The sequence below is a fragment of the Alternaria hordeiaustralica genome (assembly GCF_023758085.1).
Source record: "Alternaria hordeiaustralica strain BMP 2776 chromosome Unknown scaffold_1, whole genome shotgun sequence".
Classification (NCBI taxonomy): domain Eukaryota; kingdom Fungi; phylum Ascomycota; class Dothideomycetes; order Pleosporales; family Pleosporaceae; genus Alternaria; species Alternaria hordeiaustralica.
In genome coordinates this window covers 3,797,139-3,820,463 of record NW_026056773.1, presented here as the reverse complement: position 1 = coordinate 3,820,463, position 23,325 = coordinate 3,797,139, and the positions used below count along the sequence as shown (strand labels likewise).

The following is a 23,325-nucleotide window of genomic DNA, read 5'->3' as shown; positions in this document are numbered from 1 at the left end:
TGGTATGCCGACACATAGTAGTGTGGTAGAATAAGACACGAGAATCAATCCATGCCTCATGTCATGACTCCGATCTTTCCGATAACGCCACTTCCACCTCCATGTTCTTGACTACATCCCCACGAGGAGATGTCGATCCCCATGCCCCGGTACCATACGTCGTCCAAAGAAAGCGGTCAGGTTGGTGAAGTAATCTCAAGCCTTTAGCCGAATGCGGGATCAGCATATTAGCTCCGCAACTGCCGACATTGCTTTGATGCCACGAGGTCGTTCGCATTAGGTGAAGTTGTGGTGACCCTAATATCAGTTTTCTGGTACGGATGGGGTCGGCAGTTGAATGGCGAATGTGAAAGCTGAGAGGGATAGCAAACCTTTGCGTGTGGGTCGCATCGGGCAGGTATGGAAGCTTCGGAGAACATCCCTTGGGGTACTTTATCCTCCAGTGCGTCTTCTCTGCATCGTTCCGTACTTCTTCATCATCTACACATCCTTCTGTGAAGAGACATTGCGAATCATCATGCTGTTCCCTACTCTCCTCCTCGCCGCCGTCGCGCAGGCTGCGCCTCAGTTCGGTGGCTCTCAAGGCTTCACGATGTTGCGTTTTGGGTGCGCTCAGAATGTTATCGACCGCATTGATCCTCTTGTCAACCCAGGCCAAGCGCCCTCACCGCACATGCATCAGGTAGTTGGAGGAAATGCGTTCAACGTCACGATGCAGTCGACGGATATCGCCAAGCTTGCGACATGCACTACTTGCGGGTACTCTGAGGATGTAAGTCCAGGTAATGAATACAAAACGATCAAGCTGACAGTTTGGGTGTCAGCTTTCCAACTACTGGACCGCGAATGTCTACTTCAAGGCCCGCAATGGAACATACAAGCGCGTACCTCAAATTCCCAACAGGGATCTCTTCAACGACAAGTACACTGGAAAGACCACCGGAGGCTTTGTCGTCTACTACGTCTCTGGCGGCAAGGGCCAAGTCACCGCTTTCAAGCCCGTAAGCCATGTACCTCTCCATGCAAATCCATCCTCTGACACAGCATACAGGGCTTCCGCATGCTCACCGGCGATGCCACCAACCGCGTCTCGAAGGGTATGAAGACTCAGACTTGCTTCCGATGCTACAACGCGCCCAACTTCGGTGGCGATAACGCCGCGCCTTGCCAGGATGCCAAGTGAGCATGCATGTCTCGTCGTACTAATGACAATGCTGACGCTCCTAGACTTGATACCGAAGGCTTCCCTACGACACCCTGCCCGGGTGGTATCCGTAGCAACGTTCTCTACCCAACGTAAGTGGCCCATCACGAATAAGCACGTGCGCCACTGACCCGTTGACAGATGCTGGGACGGAAAGAACCTCGACTCGCCCGACCATAAATCGCACGTCGCGTACCCCTCCAATGGTCCGGCTCTGTTCTCTGGTACCGGCACTGGTGGCAATTGCCCGTCCACTCATCCCGTAAAGATCCCACAGGTCATGCTCGAGGTAAGTCTCAAGACATCCACCGTCTGGTCGTGTTGGCTAAGCTAACATGCTTGTAGATCGTCTGGGACACCAGCAAGTTCAATAACAAAGCCGAGTGGCCTGCGGATGGCTCGCAACCCTTCGTCCTCTCTACCGGTGACAACACTGGGTATGGACAGCATGGAGACTACGTCTTCGGCTGGAAGGACGACTCGCTGCAGAAGGCTATGGATGATGCCAAGGGCTGCATGGGTGCCAACTGCGGTAGCTTGAAGACGCAGCAGCCTGCTGATGGAAACAAATGTCTTGTACCCAACCGTGTAAAGGAGGAGCGCGATGGCTGGTTGACGGCGCTGCCGGGTATGGAGGGTATGCCGATGTTGTAGTCAAGGTGGACCTAACCTTGACTACTCAACGTTGTCGACTTCTGTATTCTTTTGATAATTTTGACACGATATGAGCCGCTCAGGTCATGCGTTCTTTCTCTCAAGAATACCCAGCGATGATGTCCGACGTAGCTCCTTCCCTTTCTGTCTGTTCCGCCCTGAACGCGACGTCACATTTTGAACAATAATGGTCACTAGAGGAAAAGGTTCCGAAAATCGCGTTGGCAACCTCGTCCGCCGAGGGTCTAGATGGTGGGGCGCTCCGTATCATCGTCCGAATGATGTTCCTGAGTCGCCGTCCGTCTTGGCTTTCAAAGATGGTCCATGGTGGCAGCGGTACACCATCATCTTCGTAAAATTGTAGAACCTCGTGAAAAGTCCGCTCGTATATTTTGTCATAGTGAGCATCGTTCACCAGCGCCAGGAAGATCTCCACGAATACACACCCAAGAGAAAATACATCCGATTTGGTATTTCTTCTACCCCACTCGGCCACTTCTGGTGCGCAATATCTCCTAGTGATACCTTGTGGATTGCCGGTGGTCGTGCTTCGGCCGATATCCCCGAAATCGTACGACAGGCCAAAATCTGTGTACATGACTTTGCCTTTGTGGATCAATATGTTTTGCGGCTTGATGTCCTTGTGTCTGACAGTTTGGTGGTGAATGTATTCCAGAGCGGAGGCTAAACAGCCAAATGCTCTACGCAGAACGAGATTCTGACGTGCGTTTTCCTCGCTGATGTCCTCGCCGACCAAATGGAAGCCTTGGTCGCGATAATTCTGCAAATAAACCGCCAGGTCACCGCCGTCCGCAGCCGGGTCGAGGATCATAGTAAGCTTCCTCCCTTCAATGTGAGTGGAGTGTACCCTGACAATGTGATGATGGGGTAAGCGTTGCATTATGCGAATTTCGTTGAGAAGCTTACGTTTCGCTTCTTCGACATTACGAGAATAGACGTTTCTGATAATCTTTCGTGCAAACACCGAGCCCGTGGTGAGATCAAGGACTTGCTCCACGCTTGCGCTTCCACCATGGCCCAGCATACGCATGTGTTGATATATTGGTTCATTGTTGCTTTGGTCATCATTTTGGAAGGGTTCAGCTGCGATGTATGGGGCTGCGGTCCGCGCATTGCATGGACTCGCCGGTCTAGCGCTTTCCTCACCTGCTAGCTGCGGTTGACTGGGAATGATGGGATGCTGGTCAGGATCAAGCTTAGCAGGGACGTCTCGAATGTTTGCTTCAGCCAATGCGGCAAAACCTGGGTACATCTTGTGCGTATATTTATACATGTATGGCTTGCCGACCGAGGAAGATCCAGACACCTTGGATACATTGTATATATCGTACATGTATGGGTTGGCGGGAACACCTGGGTACTCAAACGTGTATAGGTCGCTGACCGAGGAAGATCCAGACATCTTGGGTCGATTGTCGGCGTTTGACTGATAGACATCTTGGAGATGCCTGGGTAAATTCATCTTCGAGACTACCCGACTGTCGTAAGCCTGTGACGAATGCTGCAAGTTGCTCTGGCTAAGTTGTCGCTTGGGAGAGGGCGTGTTGCGAGTACTGGGCAGGCTACCCTGTTCCCTCTCGAGGTCCATCTTCGCAGAACAGGAGGATGTGTACAAATAGGTAGGCAGGAAGGACAGCGACGAGGAAAGTGATGTGCCGCAAGAGAGATCGTGGAAGAAGGCTGAGACTTCCCCCTCGCCAGGTCATCTCAACTACGCCACCATGCACGAGTGATTGGCCTGAGTCCTATGGGCGCTGCTTCGCCCCCCGCAGCCTGGCAGGCCCAAGGCTGAGTACAAGATGTCGCGTACAGCATATTTAGAGACATGAATTTAGTGATAAGCGCAATGGATATTGTGTCCTATTTCTGCAGCGATGAAGACGAGCAAAACGCGCGTGTAGAGGTTGCTGTGTGTGACGTGTGGACGCGACGAACTCGCGTGCGTCTGTTCGTAGTGCCAAGGCTCTTGGCTTGATTTGGCCTAGCCTCAACGCGCCCCAGGTGCCGACTCGCAGCCAGGGCTCTCAAGTGCTGGAACATCCTTGACGGAAGAGTTCTGAACTTGCTATACGCCAATAGCATTATGTATCAGCTTTGCAATGCCCACTAGGAATTTGCGAGCGGGGGTTACTGGCCAGCAGATAATACACTCGAGTAGACGTAGGCGGGTTTCCGAAGAGAACATATAATCAACATACATATCTACCGAAAAACCAATACTAACGCTCGATCAAAACATCGCTCTAAGGGGTATCGACGACAAATTCTATGCAGATAACAAACTCCTCGTACTTTTCACACTCTCCCATACACCACCATTCCATCACCTCTACCTCCTAAAGCTCCACCCCCTCTTCCTCGCCCCGATATCAGTCTGCGACCTCTCCAGCGTCGGCATAGCCGTAGTCGCAGGATCGCTCTCACGAGGCCTCGTCAGCGTCCTCGCACGACTCCACGCCCTGCCCCTCATACTCTCACCGCCATCAGCCAACTCTCTTTCCCGCTGTCTCCTCTGCTGTTCCTCGGCACTTTGTTGTTTCCATCCACCTTCGGTCCTATCCTCTTGCTTCTCTGGCCACAGAATCTGGTGAATGACAACCGCGCGCACGTTCATGAAGATGACGAAAAACCACATCATGACGAGGGCGATGGTCATTGCGCAGCCGATGAGAGCGATGGCTCTGTTGTCGTTGAGGGCGCGGGCGATGGCGAAGGTGGATGTTGTGAGAGCGGTGTTGGGGAAGATGAAGGAGTACCATGTCATTGCGAAATCCATCTTTCCTCTCCGGGCACACGACCAATGCGCGCCGACGCTGACGAAGAAGAACCATAGTGCGAGACCCCAGAGCCATAGTCCCATATAGTTGGCGCAGATCATGCCCACTTTGCCTGCGAGCTCGCCGTTCCCTTCGCCCATGAAGTCGCTGGGTACGGTCTTTGGGAGTTCTTGGCCCATCATGATAACTCCGGCAATGGTGAAACCAGAGGGACCGACTGAGATGAACATACCAGGGCGCAAAGACTCCTTGGGAAGCTTCTGCGTCATGAGACGGTAGATGAAGGCAGCGTAGATCATGAGCGACACCAGGAAGCCTATGCCTTGGATGACATACCCAGTCAGGATGATGGTAAGAGAGATGGTAGGATCCTCAACCTTGGGTGCAAGGTTACCAGCGTGAGGTCCGATGATGAGCAGAGGGTATGCTGGGAAGATCCAAATGGGCGTCATCTGGGAAATGGTAAAAGTCGTGGTAGACCACCTGAAATTGTTAGCATACGTGTCAGTATACGATGAGAGAGAGAGACGAACATAAGCAGGTAGATGCCGATGGAGAAGCAAACAGCAAGACCACAATCCATCCAGAACAACACAATCATGCATTGCTCCAGCCACTCTCCCACGCCAGCCATGTCAACGCCAAACTGACTAATATTAATCAGGATGATACCAAAGCTGACAATAGCGGCGGGGATGAACAGCGACTCGGTAGGATGTAGAAAGGAAGCCTTGAACGTTCGCGGGTAGAAGTAGAACCGGCAAGAGATCATTGCGACGTTGAACAGGAACAGAACGATGTTGAGGATGAAGAAGATGCACCCAAGCGCGTAGATTCCGTGGAAGCGAAACGGGACAGTGTACAGGACGTTGGCGATACCTCCGGTAGCCATGGTAAGACAGAACCAAGTCCAGGTGAAATGCCGTATCCGCTCCTTGAAGCTCAACTTCGTCCTCTTCTCCGGCACATCTGAATTTTGAACGCTGCGCTTTGTACTTCTGCTGGCGACAGCAGCCAATGCCGTCGGATTCTCGCGTATGGATTCGTCAGTCTTCTCCGTAGAGTTCGTGTCGACCCTCTCGTTCTCGTCGCCATGGTATTCTATCTCTTCCTCTTCGCGCTGAATCTGCTTCTGCACGTCGTTGGAAAGGCCTTCGGGCTCATCGCGACTCAGGGGCGTTGCCAATGTGAGGCTGGGATCATCGAAGGGATTCTGGTTCGTCGGATCCGGATGCGGCGTCGCGACATTCGGGTGCGAGCGCCATTGTAGTCTCTCCTCTGCACTCGACACCGAGGCGGTGGAAGAACTGGACGCCGGTCTGGGGACGACGCTGGAAAAAGGCGGGAAGCTGTCGTTAGTAGGCAAGCGGCCTATCGCGAGGTTCTGCGTGTTGCGGTTCATGATGCCAAGGTCGAGCCGCAGCGGTACATGCGGGGCGAGCGAATTGGCAGCTGGAGTCGGAAATTGTGGTTCAGCAATGACCGAATGATGTCACACCCCTTTTTCGCAGTTGCACGTGTCGAGATCTTCGACTCGACGCCAAACACAAGAAAAAGACTGCACAAAAGACCCTCAAGACGAACTTCTGGATTCTGAAACAAAAAAGTCCGGCGATAAGAAACCCTATGTACCTGCACGCGCCTCCCATAAGAGCACCGCTACAACAGTTTTTGACCAGCCCCCCACCCCGTCGATCTGCCGCACTTCCAGTCGCGACAAACCAGAGGCCAGCAAAGTTGCGTCGACATGGCCATAGCGGCCACACCATCTCGGCTATCTAGCCGGTGCCCTTGGAAGACGCGTTGTTAGCGGCAATGCGGAACATAACCCAAGAGCAAACCCAAGCGTTTCAGAATTGTCCATCTGCAGGTTGCCGTCACCATCATTTGTGTGGCTGTGTTCTACACCCGTTCCTTCCGCGTCACTGGCGGGAATAGCTCGTCTCCATGATAAGGATTCGACGTGCCAGTGGGTTCTCGGACGTTCTGACGTTTCGGCTGGCCAGGGGCCGACCCGGCCGAGAACTACTGCCCAACACCAAATTTCAAACCATCAAGTGGCCCAACATAAGCACTTCTACAAATTCAGCACTGACAGTCGTTGGTGTTTTGCCGGGCATTACTCCGCAATACGACAAGCAGGCTCACTAGCAAGCACTTCGAGGTCAATGACGCGCTGGACCGTACAACTTGTAGCACGTCCGTTGCTTTTGAAACCATTCTTCTCTACATTCTCATGTAGATCTCACGGTTATTACGGCTGATGATCCCTTCACGATCCGTCTACCACGTCACGTGCGCTCCTTGGAGCTGGCAAGAACGGCATCTTTGATTGCGACTACATTGCGGAGACCGTTAGCCTACAAGTCTGTCCTTAGTTCCGATCCTTACGCGTGACGTACGGAGACATGTATCCGAATGTAGATATTCTGGACCTTCGATTCAAACTTGTAAACAGGTCCTCGTTCTGTAACAACTCGCAGCCAAGATGCAATATCGGAGTCGCTGTAGCATTTTGACTTCAAAACGAATACCATACCAAAAACATACACTACCAGCATGGAACGTGGTGACACAACAGGAAGCTAAGCACGGCAACCTACTCCACTTTTACCCGTCAAAGAGGGTACCGTCTTTACAATGCCGAGAAATCTGCGTTATATACTTCACGGACAAGAATCGGCATATAACATATCAACTCCAGAATTCAGTCTAGACCACTGAATCCGTACAGCTGGTAACATGGTGCATCTTGTGCCGTTGTTCCGCCTGGGTACTGGTAAGCACGGCAGGAAAAAGAACGAACCCGTGCTACAAATGGTACGCATGAAGATGATCTAGATCCTACTCGTTCTATACTTTCCCCGGCACATGTTACCACAGATGCCTCACATCCACAAATCATGTTTGCATCGCGGGCAGCGAGCGTCTTGTCGACCCTCGACGATACTAGACCCAGTCTTTTCGGATCCTTCCATGCGTGTCTCCACGTAAAGCAATGTCATGGAAGACCCTTTATGCATTGTCAGCAGTTCATGCAGATATCAGCGTTACTGACGGGCTAACTAGTCAGACCCTGTGGTGTGTACTGCATCTTGGACGGTAAGCACGGCAGGGCAAGACACCAAAGGTAGCATTCTACCCGCTTACCTTTTTCTGACATCTGAACGAAGTGTGTCACATGTAGCATACGGAGATCAAGACCCATCGTGGAAAAGCAGCAATTCATCATTATCCGCACAAGTTACACATCCCTCAACACCAAAAGCACCACTGCAATGCCGCTGGTCCTTGAGAGATATCGAGAGAAGGAAAAAGGAATCCTCTCTAATCATACACGAAACATCGCCCATGACAGCCCATAACTCCACGCCCAAAACCATGCCATGCCAACGCTAATGCTACCAATGAAAACCCAATGCAACACCCATTCCACTCTCTTCGTGAAAAGCCTACCAAAAACTACACCACCCAATATAATGCTGACAAAGATTCTCCAAATTCGTCGCCTCCTTAATCAACCGATCAACCTGCATCTCGGTCCTCAACTCCTCGCCCTTCCCGAAATCCTTACCCGTCAACTTCTCCTTAACACGACTGAGAACCTGCAAGGCACGTGCATTCTGCACTTCCTTGGCGTCGACGTCGTTGTTCTGGGGAGGAGCAATGGAGGAGCGGTGGCGGGGGCGGCCGACGATGCTGGGCATTTGGTGGGGGTCGTTGGGGTTGGGGTTTGCGGGGTCGGCGACCATGATGGATTGGCGGCGTTCGGAGGGGTAGTTTGGCTCCGGGGAGGTGTCGCGGTGGTTGAGGCGCCAGGTTAGGAGGGGGTCGTGTATGAACTGTTTCAATCATTAGTAAAACAGACGTGTGAGGATGTGGAATAGAAGGGACTTACAGCTTCAAGGACAGCCATGACACTCTCCTTGTTACTCCTCAACACGCGCATGACGTGCTCGCAAGTCGTCCGGTAGCTACCCTCGATATTACTAACTTCCATGGCATACGTCAACATGCGCGTGAGACGGAACGGTACGCGTTCTGGGTACTTCTCCCGGTGCATGGCTACTTCGAAACAGTCGCCGAAATCAATGTGGATGATGTTGCCGGTGACGCGGTCCAGCATCAAGTTACTAGGGTGGCGATCGCCGAGTCCCAGGATGTAACCGACCATGGACATGACGGCGAGAGAACGCGTGTAGTTTGTGCGGCGATCAAGCCAGGCTTCAGAGGATTTGGACTTGAGCCACAAGACGCGGTAGAGATCCTGGCCTGTTGTGTTGTCGAGCGCGTAGCCGAAGACTTCAACCTTTTGCATGAGCGTGAGGCAGTCGTAATCAGGCGCCATCTGCAGCATGATGCGGTGCTCAATGTTGAGGAGAATCTTTCTACTATCGCGATACTCACGGATGAGCACATGTAGAGTGTCGCTGTTAGGGACCCAACCAAGCAGACCGGATTGCGTACTAAGCGGGACCGCGGCGTAGCGTTGGATATTAAGGTGTCGCTTACGAGACTCCACGTCGTTGGAGAGCAGGGTGTTGCAGAGACCGAAGAGTTGCATGACACGCTCGTCTTGACGAATGTCTTCATGGCCCTTGAGAACATGGGTGTGTGCTTTCCCGTCGCTTCCGCGCATTTCCAGCTTCCTGGGTCGCTGCTTGGACTGGATCACGGATGCAACAGGGTCGAACGAGATGATCCGGATAACCGGCTTGCCAACTTGATACGTTCCAGGTACAGCCAGCTCAAGATCATGCGCGTCTTTGAGTTTTGGTGAGACATACTGCAACTCAAGCGTCATCAAGGACGGTAGTTGGCGAGCGATCTTGCGGAATACCTGGTAGTAGAGATCCCATGCCTGATTGAGGTCGCCTATTTCACCGGATGTCCTGAATGTATTACACCAGTCCCGGGCTTCTTGAAGTTCACGGCCGAATGATTGGATGAAAGAGATCTCACGTAGAGTCTCTGGGCCCTTATCGAGCATGGCGTGGAGTGGGGCAAGAGTAGCGAACATGCCGTCGATATTGTGATCGCCGAAGTAGAGCCTACTGGCTTCCTCAAGACCCTCGTGCCATTGCTCATGCCAGAGCACAGCGATACGGATGAGTTCGTGACTCACGAGATCGGCTTGCTCGACTAGCTTTGGCGAGTGCTCGCGCATAGCCTCCATGAGCTCCTTGGCGGATCGCTGACGTCGCGATACATCTGACTTCATCGAGACAGTCAATGGGAAGACCAAAGCCTGAGGATGCGCCTTGCCGACTTCGATGAGCAGTTGATGGATCGATTGCCTGACCACAGCGTTGGGCTGGTTGATCCTAGCAAGCAGTTGTGGAATGACCTCGAGCCATGTGTCGATTGGCACAGACTTCGTACCCTCAGTGATAGTGCGATTGACACCCTCTCGTCCACCGTAGCTAAACCACAGGGTAAGCAACCTGAGCGTGTCCTGCAACGAGCTAGTTGAAGACAGTGCGATTGACTTGAAGAAGCCCTGGATAGCCGGGATGACGTGATCGTGGATGATGTTATTAGGCACTTCAGTAGCCTCTCGGTCAGACTTGGAGGTGATGGAGTTGATGACTTCGAAGTTGGCGAGAGCCCAAGCGTGCCAGGCCTTGTACCAGTCCTTGTTGTAGCGTGTGGCAGCCGCGTAAGCGGCTAGGATCTCGTGAACGAATTCGTGCTCCCACTCGCCGTCTTGGAGTTCTTGCTGCCAATCACCTTGCTTGAGGTAACACTTGGCGAGCAGGCGATGGCTCTCGGCTAGTTCAGTAGGCGAGGCACCTATAGACGACCCGTTTAGCATGCTTGAGCCATTCATGCCATTGACTCCACTGTGTCCGTTGGTGGCAGCAAAGGGGTTGATGTTTGTGAACATGTGCTGACCATTGGACATACCGTTCATTCCGTTCTGCCCCATCATCGGATTGGTCGCGGCCCTAGTGCGCATCGCGAGATCCTCAGATAGTCGTCCGGTGAAGTCCTTCATACTATCAAGAGCCTCCTGCTTGAAGTTCTGATCGGCCCACATGTACTTGTAGGTTGTGTATGCGACTGGGTGCGAGATCTCATGGGCGTTGTTGCGGACAAATTCAACCACAGTGCTGTCGCCAGTGCTCTCGATATCGAGCAACTTCTGGAGCGCCTTGTTCGCGAGGTTCATCCTGTTGCTCTTGCGGCAAAGGTTGGTGTACTTGATCCACATGTCCGTACCTTCTTTTGGTGAGATGACGAGTTGTCGGACCTTGATCATGCGTTGCCAGACTTCAGGGTTCGGTTGTAGCCCTCTAAGCCGCTTCATCCAAGTCTTGCGCATGCTGCGCTGCTTCTCAAGATTGCCTTCGTTCTGCTTGTACTGCATGATCTCCTCAAGCTCTGCCAGCATCTGCACACGGATCATAGGCAAGTAGGCGCGCTGGTAAGACTCTCCGAGGAGCGAGCTCAACTCTGTGTCAAGGCCCTTCCTAGCCTTGGCAATCTCGTCAACAGCAATCTCGAAGCGGTTGTTGTGGATGTTGAGAATGGAGGCGAAGAAAGCACGGTCGGGTGACTGTTCCTTCATGACACCGAGGTAGTTGTCCATGTCCGCAAACTTGCCCAGACCCCAGGCGGCCGTCGCAGCAAGCGGTGCTATCGCCTTACGATACTCCTGCGTCGCGTTGGCCCACTTCTCTTTCGATAAGCTGGAAAGCAGGTCCCATTCGCCCAGAGCGTGTAAGCAGCGCATCTTGCCCATGGTGACATCGAAAGAGTCGGGCTCTTCGAGCTCGCGCCTCTGGTACGCAGCAAGCGCTTCGTCCCACTTCTGCAACTTCTCGAACCAAGTCTCTTTCAACTCTACGTCGGCATAGTTTTGCGCCTTGCGCAATATACCGAATGCGGCGTCGGTCTGCTGCAGCTGGTTGTTGATACTGATGAGGGCTTCCACAGCGCTGGAATTCTGTTCCGCGTTGAACTCGAGCTCCTTGTAATGCAACGCCTTGGCAAAAGCGTGGCACTTTCCAGCATACATACCCAGTATCCGCACATCGATGGGCAGGGCTTTGTCATCGTGCTCCATGAACTCTGCCAAGTTGAGTAGAACTTGAAGAATCTCAGGCGGAATGTTGGGCGACGTAAGCGCGGTCTCTATGGACCGAACAAGCTCTTCTTGATACTGATCGTAGAGCTCAGTCCAGCATGAGACGAACGCCGAGTTGAACAAAGTACGTGCGATGGGGTTGTACACACTGCCGAGTGGTGTGCAGGCGCGTAGTGCTTGTTGTGGCGACTCCCTGAGGAGCTCAACACTAAACCTTCGCATCCATTCGATCCAGTCTTCCTTGGTGGTCTTGTTAGAAGCCTCCCATGCCTGCTTGAGATGCTGCTGGTTGACCGCCAACTTCTTAGTGAGGATCTCCGCAGGGTTCAAGTCTTCATCGTCTTCGCCGTATCGCTCATCAGGGCTGAGATCTTGAGGTAGTGGCTCGCCTTTCTGCAGCTTTGATACAATGCGTCCGTAATTCTCATGGGGTACCTTGTGTGCGATGAGAATTTTATTGACGGTTGGGACGAAGTGGATGTAATCTGGGCCAAGCTGGAAGATGAGTGCGCAGAGCGTCTCCAGTGCGGTTTGCTTGAGCGTTGGCTCGCTACCGGAAAGCACTCGGCAGAGGGGATGCACGATACGCGCAGCGAACTCAGAGACGTTGACTTGCTTCGATAACCGTCCTAGTGTTTCGATGGCATGTCTCCGGATCTGAATGGGTTGACCTGGCTTGTCGAACATTGTGACCATGACCGGGATGATGAGATGCATGTACTCTTCTGCACTGGAGCCGAAGATGAGGAACGCGTGCAGTACCCGCTCTGAAGGCAACCGCTTGCCGGTCTGGTCGGAATCAAGAACACTCAGCATGAGGGGCAAGACATCAGCCAGATAGACCTTGAACTCGCCCTCCAGTGAGCGGGCGATAGCCTCAATCAAGGAAAGAATGGTGGCTTGTAGCTGCGGACTGCTACTCCAGTACTCCTTGATCGTCGCAAGGATGCTGGGCAGATAGGGTCGGATGTGTTGGCGAACAATTCGAACAAGCTGGCTAAGCTGGTTGAAGTAGCCTTCCGAGCGTCCAGCCGGAGTTGATCGGATAACGTGAAGGAAGCCAGGTACAACTTGGCTGAGGAAAGGAACGCACTTCAATCCCATGGTCGCGTAGATGTTCATGACAGCTTCGACGATGGCAGTGTGGTACTGCACAAGAGACGGATCCTTAAGTAGTCCCATGAGCGTGCTGATGACAATCGTAGGGTAGTACTCCTCATTCGAGGGTGTTGTGCCTTGCATGATGAGCGAGACATCAGTGATAGCCTGCGCTTCCAGGATGAGGTGCTTGTCTGGCGACTGTTCCATGATCTTCTGGTACTCGTCCGGATCCAGGGCTCCAAGGGTACCCATGAGCCTAACAGTCTCCCTCCTGAGTTCACCTTCTGGTTCCGTCTTGACGATGCTCATCAGAATGTTCATCAGCTCTGGATATTCCCGGTACGGTTCTATGACATAGCCGGCATTTGTCGCCAGCTGTCCGAGAGCCTTCAGAGCCGAGAAGCGCTTAGCATCCGATGTCTGATCTTGCATAAAGTCTAGGATGACGGGCATGAGATCCTTGATGTACTTGACCATACCCTCGCCGCCGACTGTGGCGAGGTCGCCAATAGCCTTGAGCGTTGTTGAAGCAACCTCGGGGTTTGAGTCTTTGCACTTGGGCAGCAGAACCTCAACGATAGGATCTATCAGCGGTTTGATAAGGCTGTCCGCGGCACCGACTAGACTACTAATCAACTTGGCGCTCTCTTCCTTGCTGCGAGGGCTGTTGGCGTAGTTGACCTCAGTCAGCAGCTGAAGTAGGACTTTGCGCAAGGAAGGGAAGACGTAGGCAGGATTGACGGCCGTCAGGCGACCAATGATGGACATTGCGGCTTCTCGGATGGCGAAGACCTCGTCATTGAGAGCGAGGAAGAGAGTGCGGACGTTGTCTGCCTTTCCGAGGTGACGGTCGAAACGTGCATCCAGGGCCATGAGGACATCCCACCGAATGTCGGGTTCGACATCGCCTACGCCGACAGTCAAGAGCTTCTCGATGATGTCGCCCACCACCTTTGTCGCGTGAGTACTAGTCTGGTGAACAATAGGATCCTTGACGAAGAGTTGACAGCACGTCAGGGCGGCGCGCTTCCGGATCTCAGCGTTGTCGGCTTCAACGTAGCGGATAGCGACATCACGGACGAACTCGTTCAGCACGTGGCCTGTGAAGTCGAAACTACCGAGCGTGTGTAGCGCCAGCGCGATCTCTGCCTCCCGCTGGGGGATGATCGAAGGGTCCTTGTGATCGCGTGTCCATATTTGTGGAGGTTGTGAGATCTGGAAGGGACTGCCGAGGGGCAGGAAGTGTCGTCCAGCAAGGATCTGGCTGAGAAGATCTAAGAGCTTTTCTTGGATCATAGGGCGTGACGGTGGTACGTAATGCGCCATGTCTACAAGAGCTTGGAAGAGTGCATCGCTCAAACCGCAGGAGAAGATGGGATCCAGTAACCGCTCAACAGACTTGGTGAGTGCCTGACCGACCGCTGCCGCAACCATACTGAGACACTGGAAGATTGGCGCTTCGTTGATGGCGGCCTTGTTACGAGCCTTCGCGATCAGACCCTCCTGTATGAAGCCCAGAATGCCCTCGAGGTATGGTGAGATGGCGACTCCGACCGCGTTGGCGATCTGTCCAATGGCGACGAATGCCTTGTCCCTGTCGCGGTCCTTCCTAATGAGACCTTGGAGATGTAGCATGCACTGATGTAGGTACTTGGTCGCAAACTCGGTTGGCGAGTAACCAGCGAGAATGGGTATGATGAGTACCACTTCCCTCCGTACCAGGGCGTCGCGGTGCTCCCGGTACTTCAGTACATGCTCAACCGTCTCCTTGTACTTCTGGTCGTTCATGAACATGGCGCTCTTGTCGAGGAGCTCCTTCATGGTGAGGAGGGAACCGTGAATCGCTTCGTTCGTGTTGATGGTGAAGCCGCGTAGGATCTCGTCATAGACCTTTCCGAACCATAGCTGGCGCATCTGCGAGTCGCGCGGGGATATGATCTCGAAACAGGCGCTGATGGCTTCGGCGGCGGACTCCCGGATGAGGACCTTTGGATCTCGTAGGGCGACCCAGATGACCTCGAAGATCTGCGCAATCCATTGATACATGAGCGTGGGTGAGTTCTTCGCCAGTTCGCGCAGGATGAGGACAGCGGCGAAGCGTCTATTCTCCAGGCGCTCCAGCTGCAGCCACTCCAATGCGCCCTTGACCTCCGCTTCCACCAGCTCCGCCGTGAGTGTACCGCCGGGCTTCGCGAGTCGTCCGAGGGCCTTGGCCGCGACCACCATGGCTGTGATGTCCTGACCCCGCATTACCGCCCGAAGGTATGAGGCGAACCGCGTCGTCTTCTGGCCCGCATCGTCGCCGCGGAAGTCGATCAGGGCGTTGAGCGCGTGGATACCGCCGATGCGTTCGTTCGAGTCGGTGCCGGTGACGATGAGGCCCGAGATCTTGGTGTAGACTTCATTGTTGAATGTGGTGAAGACGTTGGGCGCGAGTTCTGCACAACGTCAGTTTCCCATAGCTTGGGCGGGGTTCTTCGCGTTGTCTCTCACCTCGATGCGCCGATTCGACCTGCTGTCGCAGCGCGGTTGCTGCTCGCTGTCGCGTCTCGTCATTTCTTGGTTTGTCAGCCGCCTGTCGCAATGGTTGTACTGTATGGAGCTCACTTTGACCGTAGGTCGTGGACTATGCGGTCCAGGTTGGCCGAAAGGGGACCCTGCTGCGACATCTTGACTGCTTCAACGGAAGCCTTTCGCAGCAAGAGTTTGTGGTCTCACTCCATCCATGAAAAGGAGCGGAAAGAGTGTTGTAGAGGGGCGCGTGGGGAGAATTGGTGTTGCCAAAGTTACTGGACGCTGCAGCCGTATGTCACGAACGCGGACTAGCGCATTGACCTCACGCGAGCCTCGGGAGCTAACCCAAAGCGCACACCGGGGATCCGCAACACCAGCCCGTGATAGCAACGCGGTGAGGATCACGGGTGAGTGTGGCCAGGCCCACCGCACGAGCAAAGGTAAAAGACTGGATCAATCACCCCACATGCTATCTATTACACTCATCTTCGTAAAGGCAAAGTATTGGTGTCAGTGTTGTGCACATGATAGTCCAATGACAACCCAGTATTAGAGACACTTCCCGCTCAACATGATACACATCCATTCGGCGCGCAGTATCACATTGAAAGAGGTGCATTGACGTCAGGTAGTAGAAATTAGGTATCACACACTACGAAGCACACACATAGGCCGCCATCCATGGCCATTGTGCAGTCGTCCCCTCACCGCGACTTGTCTTAGCCAGCCAATACACCCTCTGCAACATGGCCAATGACTCCACCGATCTGTCCGAAGAATATCGACTTCAGGATAGTCTCACCCTCACCCACAGCCCACATACCCGCGTCACTCAGCTTCTCTTTCCATTGGTTCTTCTCTTCGTGGCTGAGCTCTTCCCACTTTCTCGCAGAGGCGTGCTTCTTCAAGACATCCTCATCTCCAGCGTGAACCTCTGTACTGAGTGCGCCATCAGATTCAGGGTCATGATGTATGACGAGCGCCTTTTGTTGACCTGATGGCTCGGATGGCTTGGTGTCAGAGATAACGTGAGGGAGGTGGAGATGTAGTAGATCGGCGATCCGATCTGATGTCTTGACCACCGGTGAGTCCGCATTGTTGAGGATGGCGTTGTGGCGTTTCTCGCGCAGTGTTTCGCCAAACGTCTTGTGCTGGCTTGCTGCATTCTGCAGACTGGCGGGAAGTATGCCTTTGGTAAGGTTGCCCTCCGGATCTATGAGTGACTGGATCAGGAGAGCGGCCACCGCGACAACCATGGCGATGACGAGATAGGTTGCTGCTGTGAACATGTTTCTCGAACGTGCCGTCTGGAGAACATAGCGTGACCCGATGTCTTGTAGTTGGAATGTTTCGACGCTGATCGTATTTCCCAAAGACGTACTCGCCAGGCGCAGATACTGGGGTGGCGCTTGACGACCAGCTGGTACCTCGGGCTTGTAGAATGGCGAGAAGACATTCTTTGTCATTTGCACTTCGTGAACCTGCTTTTGTTAGCACGTGTTGAGCTCTTCTGGTATCCTTACGCTTACGTTATCATAACTATTGAATGCGTGAAACGAGCTCAGAGAATCTCTGGCAGGTCCATGGTAATCCATCGTATACACCGTCAAGGATATGTCGATCGCAGCGATCGCAATCGCAATTTGGTAGGCGCCATCCTTGTCTGCGTCGAGCAAGCTGACGTCCATATCTGTAGCCGCCTTGACGTGCTTGGGCATTGCTTTCCGTAGGACAACGCTTGCCGGACCTTCTTCGTAGAGATGAACGAGGAGCAACTCCACGCCGCTTCTGCTAGGCTTGTTCTTCAACAGTAGCAGATGTTTCGGCGAAAGCCACCGTACACATCGCAGCTTACTCCTCGCGCCCTTCTCGACGTGTGGCATGGTATAGAGCTTCCTGTGCTCGTTCTTTCCCTTGGTCTTCCTTGAATCGAAATCCCAGTTGACAGTCTGCACGAAGACTTCCGAATCGGTGACGTAAGCTAGCTGATATTTCCCTTCTTCTTGTGTCCAAAAGTCCATGTCGTTAGCTTCCTGGCCATTATTTAAACTGATTCGCCCTATGACGTCCTGATCCGTAGGTCTCGTAGATGTAGCGGCAAAGATGACGACCTCGTTATCGTCTCCAAGACTTGATGCGATCGCTCCGATGCGTCTGCTGGGTGTATTCGAGGTCGATCGTTGTGGCTTCGAGAGTTTCACGATGCGTTGGTAGGCTTCCTTTTTTGCGGAACTCGATTGCGGTGTGGTGAAGAGCGCTGTCTTGCTGAGGTACTCGACGTTTCCATCTCTTTTCTCCGCACTATTCGGATATTTCAGCTCGAATGCCCTCAGATGTTCATTGTTGCCTTTTAGCCGGTCATCCTCACTGCTATTGTTTCCAGCGAACAAAATAAGGCCATCTTTCGTAGACAGGTTGTCCAAACACGTTATCGAGTCGTCCTTGCTCGCTTCGATTTCGGCGATGGGTTGTACGGTCGGCGCTCGTGAGGTGAAGTCGAATGCTGTGATTTGGTTTTTGACACCGGATCGTCCAGCCTAATATGAGACGTGGTCAGCAGGCGCGTCAATCGCGTTTTGATACAGGGTCAGTACTCACACCCCCACCACCTGTATTCGAGTCAGTCTAGTTGGCGATGTCGGCATGAGGGTAACTTACCTCCTACAACGAGGACCCCAGGCCTGTTACTCGCAAACGTCGCAGCGAATATCGGGTACCCCGTCCTCGCCTTGCTGACTGTCGGACGCGACATATCTAGTTTCTTGCGCGCGCAATCGTATGCCGCAATAAACCACGCTTTCCAACCAGGCGTAGTCGCGGGAAAGGCAAAGGGTTGATCGGAAAGATAGTCGCGAAATCCAAGAGTCGCGTAGGGATGAGGAATCGTTTCGAGGCAGCAATAGGTGTTGTGCGAGTGAGGATGCCGGCGCGATGCTTGTTACCACGTTTCGGGTTGCGATAATCAAACAAGCGTCATAGGCGTAGTTTGTGGCTTATCGATAGCGCGCGCGCCGCGACTTTCCCTTGCGATCGACAGGGCGACAGCAACTCGCCAATCTGACGTACAGATCGTCTCGTGATGACCCGATTGCAATGACTTCGAGTGTTCTTCTTCTTGTTTGCGCGCTCGTCTCGTGATGATCCGATTGCAATGACTTTGAAAGGTACTTTGGGTGACTTCGAGTGTTACTTCGGATCATTGTATCTAAGCTTCAGATGAGGAAGAGGAGAATGATAGATGAAGGTGTGGTCGAAAAGGCGAAAGATTGATACCCTGACCATCCCCGAGGCAGCAGCATCTGTGCCTAGAGCACATAATATCGAACTTGTGGTTTAGATGGTACTGTGGTTGCTGTTACCTACCAAGGCCGAAGACATCAAACCAACCGAGAACTGGATCTTGGATACATCATCAACATCGACTACGTGTTGTCGTCACGACTGCAAATCAATCCAGGAGAATATTTGGATGCCGATGCAGCCTACAAGGTAGCAGCATTTCCGCCTCTAGCATATGATTTTGCAAACTCATGGTCGAGATGGAACCGCAGATACCGTACCAAAACCAATACTATCGAGCCAGTCAAGATATGCATTTCAAAGACTGCAAGGTGTTCACTTCCTCCCTTGAAAGGGATGCTGCAGTTTAGTAATAGTCTCAGATCAAGGTAACGGATTTGCATAATGTGCTCCTATAAGAGGAAACAACTATCTACTGCGGCCTTTAGGCCTTTGCAACAACCTTCATCACGCATACATGATTATCATTCCAAAGCAATGGTGCCTCTCGTGGATATCGTCCTCCTCTTTTCATAACAATTCGTTCCAACCAAACCCAACGCCATAACTACACCACCCCACCACCTCGACTATCAGCCCAACCACCGGAACAAACCTCCGGATTCAGAACTTCTTCCCGGGAAAGAATCAAAACGCCAAAATGCTCGCTAAAAGAGGGGGTCCAGCTGCTCCGTAGGCCCACCTGACCGAAGAAGAAACTGAACAGGTTTGCAGACTACACTGGGGATAAAACATGCAAATTGAAAAATCTGGCCTCAATGTAGGCTCCACGGTGTTTACTTTGCCCCTTCTTTGAACTGCCTCACAGCTCCTTCAACAGATAGCTTGTGGTGCCTCCTCCTTTCGATCTTGTATGTGCGCCGAATGGTGTTTGCCGGAACTCCAAGTAAGTGTTTGCCGTATTTTTGTACGTCATTCCAACATGGATGAGACAGCCTTGTGCGAACTTCCATGAGCCATGCTTCTCCAGCAACATCTGGGGCGATTTGTCCGATGGCGTTTCGAGCGACGTATGCTCGATCTTCCATTTCCTGGAGGATGAAGGCCATGCTATCGATGGAGCAACTCTACTGCTGCGGTAAGCCCGGCTGGCCGTTGGCAGCAGCTGCTTGAGCCTCGGCGTGCACTTGGGCGATAATATCGGCCTGGTGAACAGCACCCTGAACCACTTGTTGCTCCTCCGGGCTGAGGTTCTTGGTAAGGTTCTCGTAAAGCGCGGGCTGCTCCTGTTGAAGACCTGAGTACAATCAGCATAAGCTCTAGCGTAGCTCGATGAACAGTACTTACGGAGCAATGCGTGCTTGAACATGCCGTATGGCTCCACCTTGTCAAGCGGGGTCTCGAGGAGACTTTCCTCTTCCAGCTCGTCATCGTCATCATCATCGAGCGAACTGAACTTTTGCGCCTGCTTTGGTCAGCTTGGAACTTGAACATTAAAAATGCTGAACTTACCTCCTCGTTAAGGAAGTCGAGGTAAGCGGCACTCTCGTCCTTAACATCCTCAGTTTCGTCAGCCTCGTTGTTCCAGTCGGCTTCTTGTTCCCACTCCTCGTCTTCCTCTTCTTCATATTCGGCGGAGTAGTCAAAGGTGTCTTCCTTCTTGGCTTCTTCGCGGTCTGTGCATTTGTTAGTCATTGCGGGTGGGATGGATCGGAATGCAAACTCACTTTTCAAAGCCGCGGGGAGAGTTTGGAACAATCGGGTAACACCCTGCAATAGACGTGGCCAGCCTTGCTGTACGCTGACAGGTACATTCTGGGCTGATAGGGTAAGGAGGGAGCAGATTGCGGAGATGCACAGCTTCTTGTCGTGAACTCGGGTGAAGTTATCGATGCTCGAGAACCAGAGACTGAAGAACTTGTTCGTCCAGCCGTTTGTCTCCAGCACGTGCAGTGCCAAGGCAGGGTTGTAGTAGATGGAGTTGATGACCACTTCCATGAGATGTATCCTCAAGGACTTAACTTTAGGTTCATCATTCATCAGGACGTGCATGGTGAGTCCAATGAACTCTGGGACGTAGTCGTCAACGTGGCCACGCATGTTGAGCATGATGATCTCAGCCAGCTTGCAGCCACAGATGCGATCAACGCCGCCAACCTTGTCATCCTTGAAGATCGTTCTGACCATGTCGACGATGGCATCGAGGTATTGCCGGTTCTGGATCAGAGTTGGGGTGCCGTAGTTGACGAAGTTCTCGAGCGCAGGAAGCATGTCTATATATGGTTAGCAAATTACCGCGATTAGCAGAGAAGAACGCGCATACCCTCGAGATATAGCTCGGCACCAGCCTTGAATGTCCTGTGGATCAGCTCAAACGCTTGCCACATGGTGCCAGAGATGCTCTTGGCGGCGAAGGTACAGCTGTCGATGATTTCGAAGACTTCGTTGTATAGATCTGTGATTGGATTAGTACATGAAATGAAGGGCTGAGTTTTGGGTTCCAGTACCATAAAGTTTGTTTTCGAGCGTGATGGTGATGACAGGCATAAGAATGGTCTCCAGATGCAGGAGGACGTCGGGAGTGCTCTCAAGCGTAAGGATAAGCGTTCCAATCGTCTGCAGTACACCAAGCGCGGTGATGCTCTTCTCGTCAAGGAAGTCGCCGTACTCGCTGTCTTCGCCCTTCTCTTGGTTTCTTGATACCAACTCCCGCACAATACGCAGATAGGTGTCGCGCAACTGTTCGCTGAGTGCTACAGCGAAGGGTGTAAGTTCCGGGGCGAAGACCTCGACGAAATCCTCCATCACGTTTGCGAGCGCATCGACATCGACTTCGTTGGCGAGCTTCAGGAGTTGTTGCATGACCTGAGGGATGTTTTGCTTCATGTTGGTGCGAATGACGTCGTGGCGGATGAGAGGCTGCAGTGACAGAGCAGCGGCGACACGGACTGGGAGCGTAGGATCGGCCATGGATTCGAGAATGTTGCGGTAGATGATGATGAGGTTGTTCGGGTCCTTGAAATCGAGCTGTTCGAACTTCTCGAGCGTGTCGCATGCGCGTGCGCGGAGGAAACCGTGGGGGCTGCGGAATTCGGGGAAAACATGGCGGACGAAGAAGTATTCGACCTGGTCTGCAATCGGACTCTTCTTTCCCAGTATGACGCCTGACAGTGTGCCAATCATGCGCAGAGCACCCTCCTTCTCTCGCGGGTTCTTCTCGTTATCGGGGGCGGCCTCGTACTTGTTGACCACCTCGTTGACAAAGTTCAACACGGTAAACGTCTGCTTACGACGGCTCTTCGTGAGGGTAACTAGGAAGTTTGTCGCGGCGACATCGGGTGCGGTTACGTCCTCGTAGAAGTTCAGCTTGCGATGCAAGTATTCTTGTGGCTCTTCCTCGAAGAGCTCAATGTCCTCGTCCGACTGACACAATACTGGGAAGATGAGATGCGCGATGAGGTTGTCGGTGTGTGGCTTAAGGAGAGTCCACATGGACTTGGGCTTGACGCATTCGTCGAGGAAGTTGAGTGTGTAGTACAAGCTGGCCTTTGACAGCCAGACTTGCTTTCCGACCCACTTCTCGACCTGTTGGAGGTAGACCTTGAGGATCTCGGGAGCGAAGTTCGTGATGAAGGTCTTGGCGACCTCGGTGTAGTCGATCTCGTTGTTCTTGCCCAGCGCGGACGGGTTGCCGTACCTGTTCCCTGTTAGCCGAGCCCGCGTGAAGCGTGCAGCATCGTATCGCGTACCTGACGAACAGTCTGTTCAAGTTCGCGTACGACCACTTCTTCGCCTTCCACCAGTGGTTTATTTCCCGATCGTCGAGGTCTTCGGGGAGGGACGTCTCCGGGGGTTCCTTGCCGACAACGGTCAAGAAGAGTGTACACCAGCCAACCATGACTTGCTGCTCGCGGAGGGATGCGGGGAGGTCGAACTGCGATCTTGTTAGCCGATGGCCGCATGTTGTGTTTGCGGGATCGTACGTAGATGGCATGCTTGTACACCTTGAGCACCGTCCTTAATATCTCTCCAGCCTCTAGACTCGTCTCGCCAGCTAGCGAGTTGCCGATGTTGAGCAGCTGGGGGAATGTCATGGCGACGATCTTGTCGAAGTCCGCCCGGTTCTCGCCCGACTTGAATCTGTAGATCTTGCATATCGCTAGCAGGCACTGGACACCGGCGAAGACTGATTCAATGTTTCCCGCGTTCAGCAGTTGTACAGTGATGTCGAGGAAGTCGGGCCATTTGGCGGGGAAATCGTATGCGAGTATCTTTTGGAGGGTAGGAATGAGCTGTATGCGCACTTGTGGCGGCGAGGCGACGAGGACAGGGACGAGGCGACTGCGGAAGGCGGCCTTCTCCTCCTCTGGTATGGGGATGGCCTGGCTGTATTCCTCGGCAGGCGACCAGCCCTTGGAGACGCGGTTCTTGAGGTAGACGACGGCTGGGGTAGAGGTTAGTAACCAGGGCCTATGGGGCAGCAGCAGGCGCATCCTTACTCGACAGGCGCACGGCGTTGTTCTGTTCCTGCTCGAGGACATTCAGCAGGCCATCGACGAAGCCTGGCTTTTCTTCGGCCTATATGTCTATCAGTTTTCCGTCTGGCAGGCAGCATTCCGGCCTTCAACACGCACATGCTTGAGATCGAGCTCGGCTGTCTGTCTGATGGCGGCGTTGGCGTCAAGCGTCGCCTGGATCCGGTCCCGCAGGCCGGCAACGTCCAT

The 23,325-nt window shown here is 53.2% G+C and overlaps 5 protein-coding genes across 5 annotated transcripts; 1 reads left to right on the top strand and 4 right to left on the bottom strand.

The window, feature by feature from the left end:
* Positions 1-517: 517 nt before the first annotated feature.
* J4E84_001231 (uncharacterized protein) lies at positions 518-1,858 on the top strand (the record flags this gene model as incomplete). Its single annotated transcript, XM_049383865.1, has 6 exons — positions 518-772; positions 825-1,001; positions 1,052-1,179; positions 1,228-1,296; positions 1,346-1,493; positions 1,550-1,858. 6 exons carry the CDS (start codon positions 518-520, stop codon positions 1,856-1,858), a joined length of 1,086 nt encoding a protein of 361 aa, XP_049249383.1.
* A 2,350-nt stretch (positions 1,859-4,208) lies between these two features.
* J4E84_001230 (uncharacterized protein) lies at positions 4,209-6,058 on the bottom strand (the record flags this gene model as incomplete). Its single annotated transcript, XM_049383864.1, has 2 exons — positions 4,209-5,139; positions 5,190-6,058. The coding sequence occupies 2 exons, from the start codon at positions 6,056-6,058 to the stop codon at positions 4,209-4,211; spliced, it is 1,800 nt and encodes a 599-aa protein (XP_049249382.1).
* A 2,050-nt stretch (positions 6,059-8,108) lies between these two features.
* On the bottom strand, positions 8,109-15,516 carry J4E84_001229 (uncharacterized protein; the record flags this gene model as incomplete). The annotated part of the gene is made up of 4 exons (XM_049383863.1): positions 8,109-8,498; positions 8,555-15,285; positions 15,341-15,405; positions 15,455-15,516. 4 exons carry the CDS (start codon positions 15,514-15,516, stop codon positions 8,109-8,111), a joined length of 7,248 nt encoding a protein of 2,415 aa, XP_049249381.1.
* Positions 15,517-16,080: 564 nt separating this feature from the next.
* J4E84_001228 (uncharacterized protein) lies at positions 16,081-18,113 on the bottom strand (the record flags this gene model as incomplete). The annotated part of the gene is made up of 4 exons (XM_049383862.1): positions 16,081-16,842; positions 16,891-17,898; positions 17,960-17,970; positions 18,020-18,113. 4 exons carry the CDS (start codon positions 18,111-18,113, stop codon positions 16,081-16,083), a joined length of 1,875 nt encoding a protein of 624 aa, XP_049249380.1.
* A 1,615-nt stretch (positions 18,114-19,728) lies between these two features.
* On the bottom strand, positions 19,729-23,325 carry J4E84_001227 (uncharacterized protein; the record flags this gene model as incomplete). Its single annotated transcript, XM_049383861.1, has 10 exons — positions 19,729-19,898; positions 19,949-20,066; positions 20,114-20,277; positions 20,329-20,874; positions 20,925-21,056; positions 21,109-22,298; positions 22,351-22,535; positions 22,585-23,045; positions 23,101-23,179; positions 23,236-23,325. The coding sequence occupies 10 exons, from the start codon at positions 23,323-23,325 to the stop codon at positions 19,729-19,731; spliced, it is 3,135 nt and encodes a 1,044-aa protein (XP_049249379.1).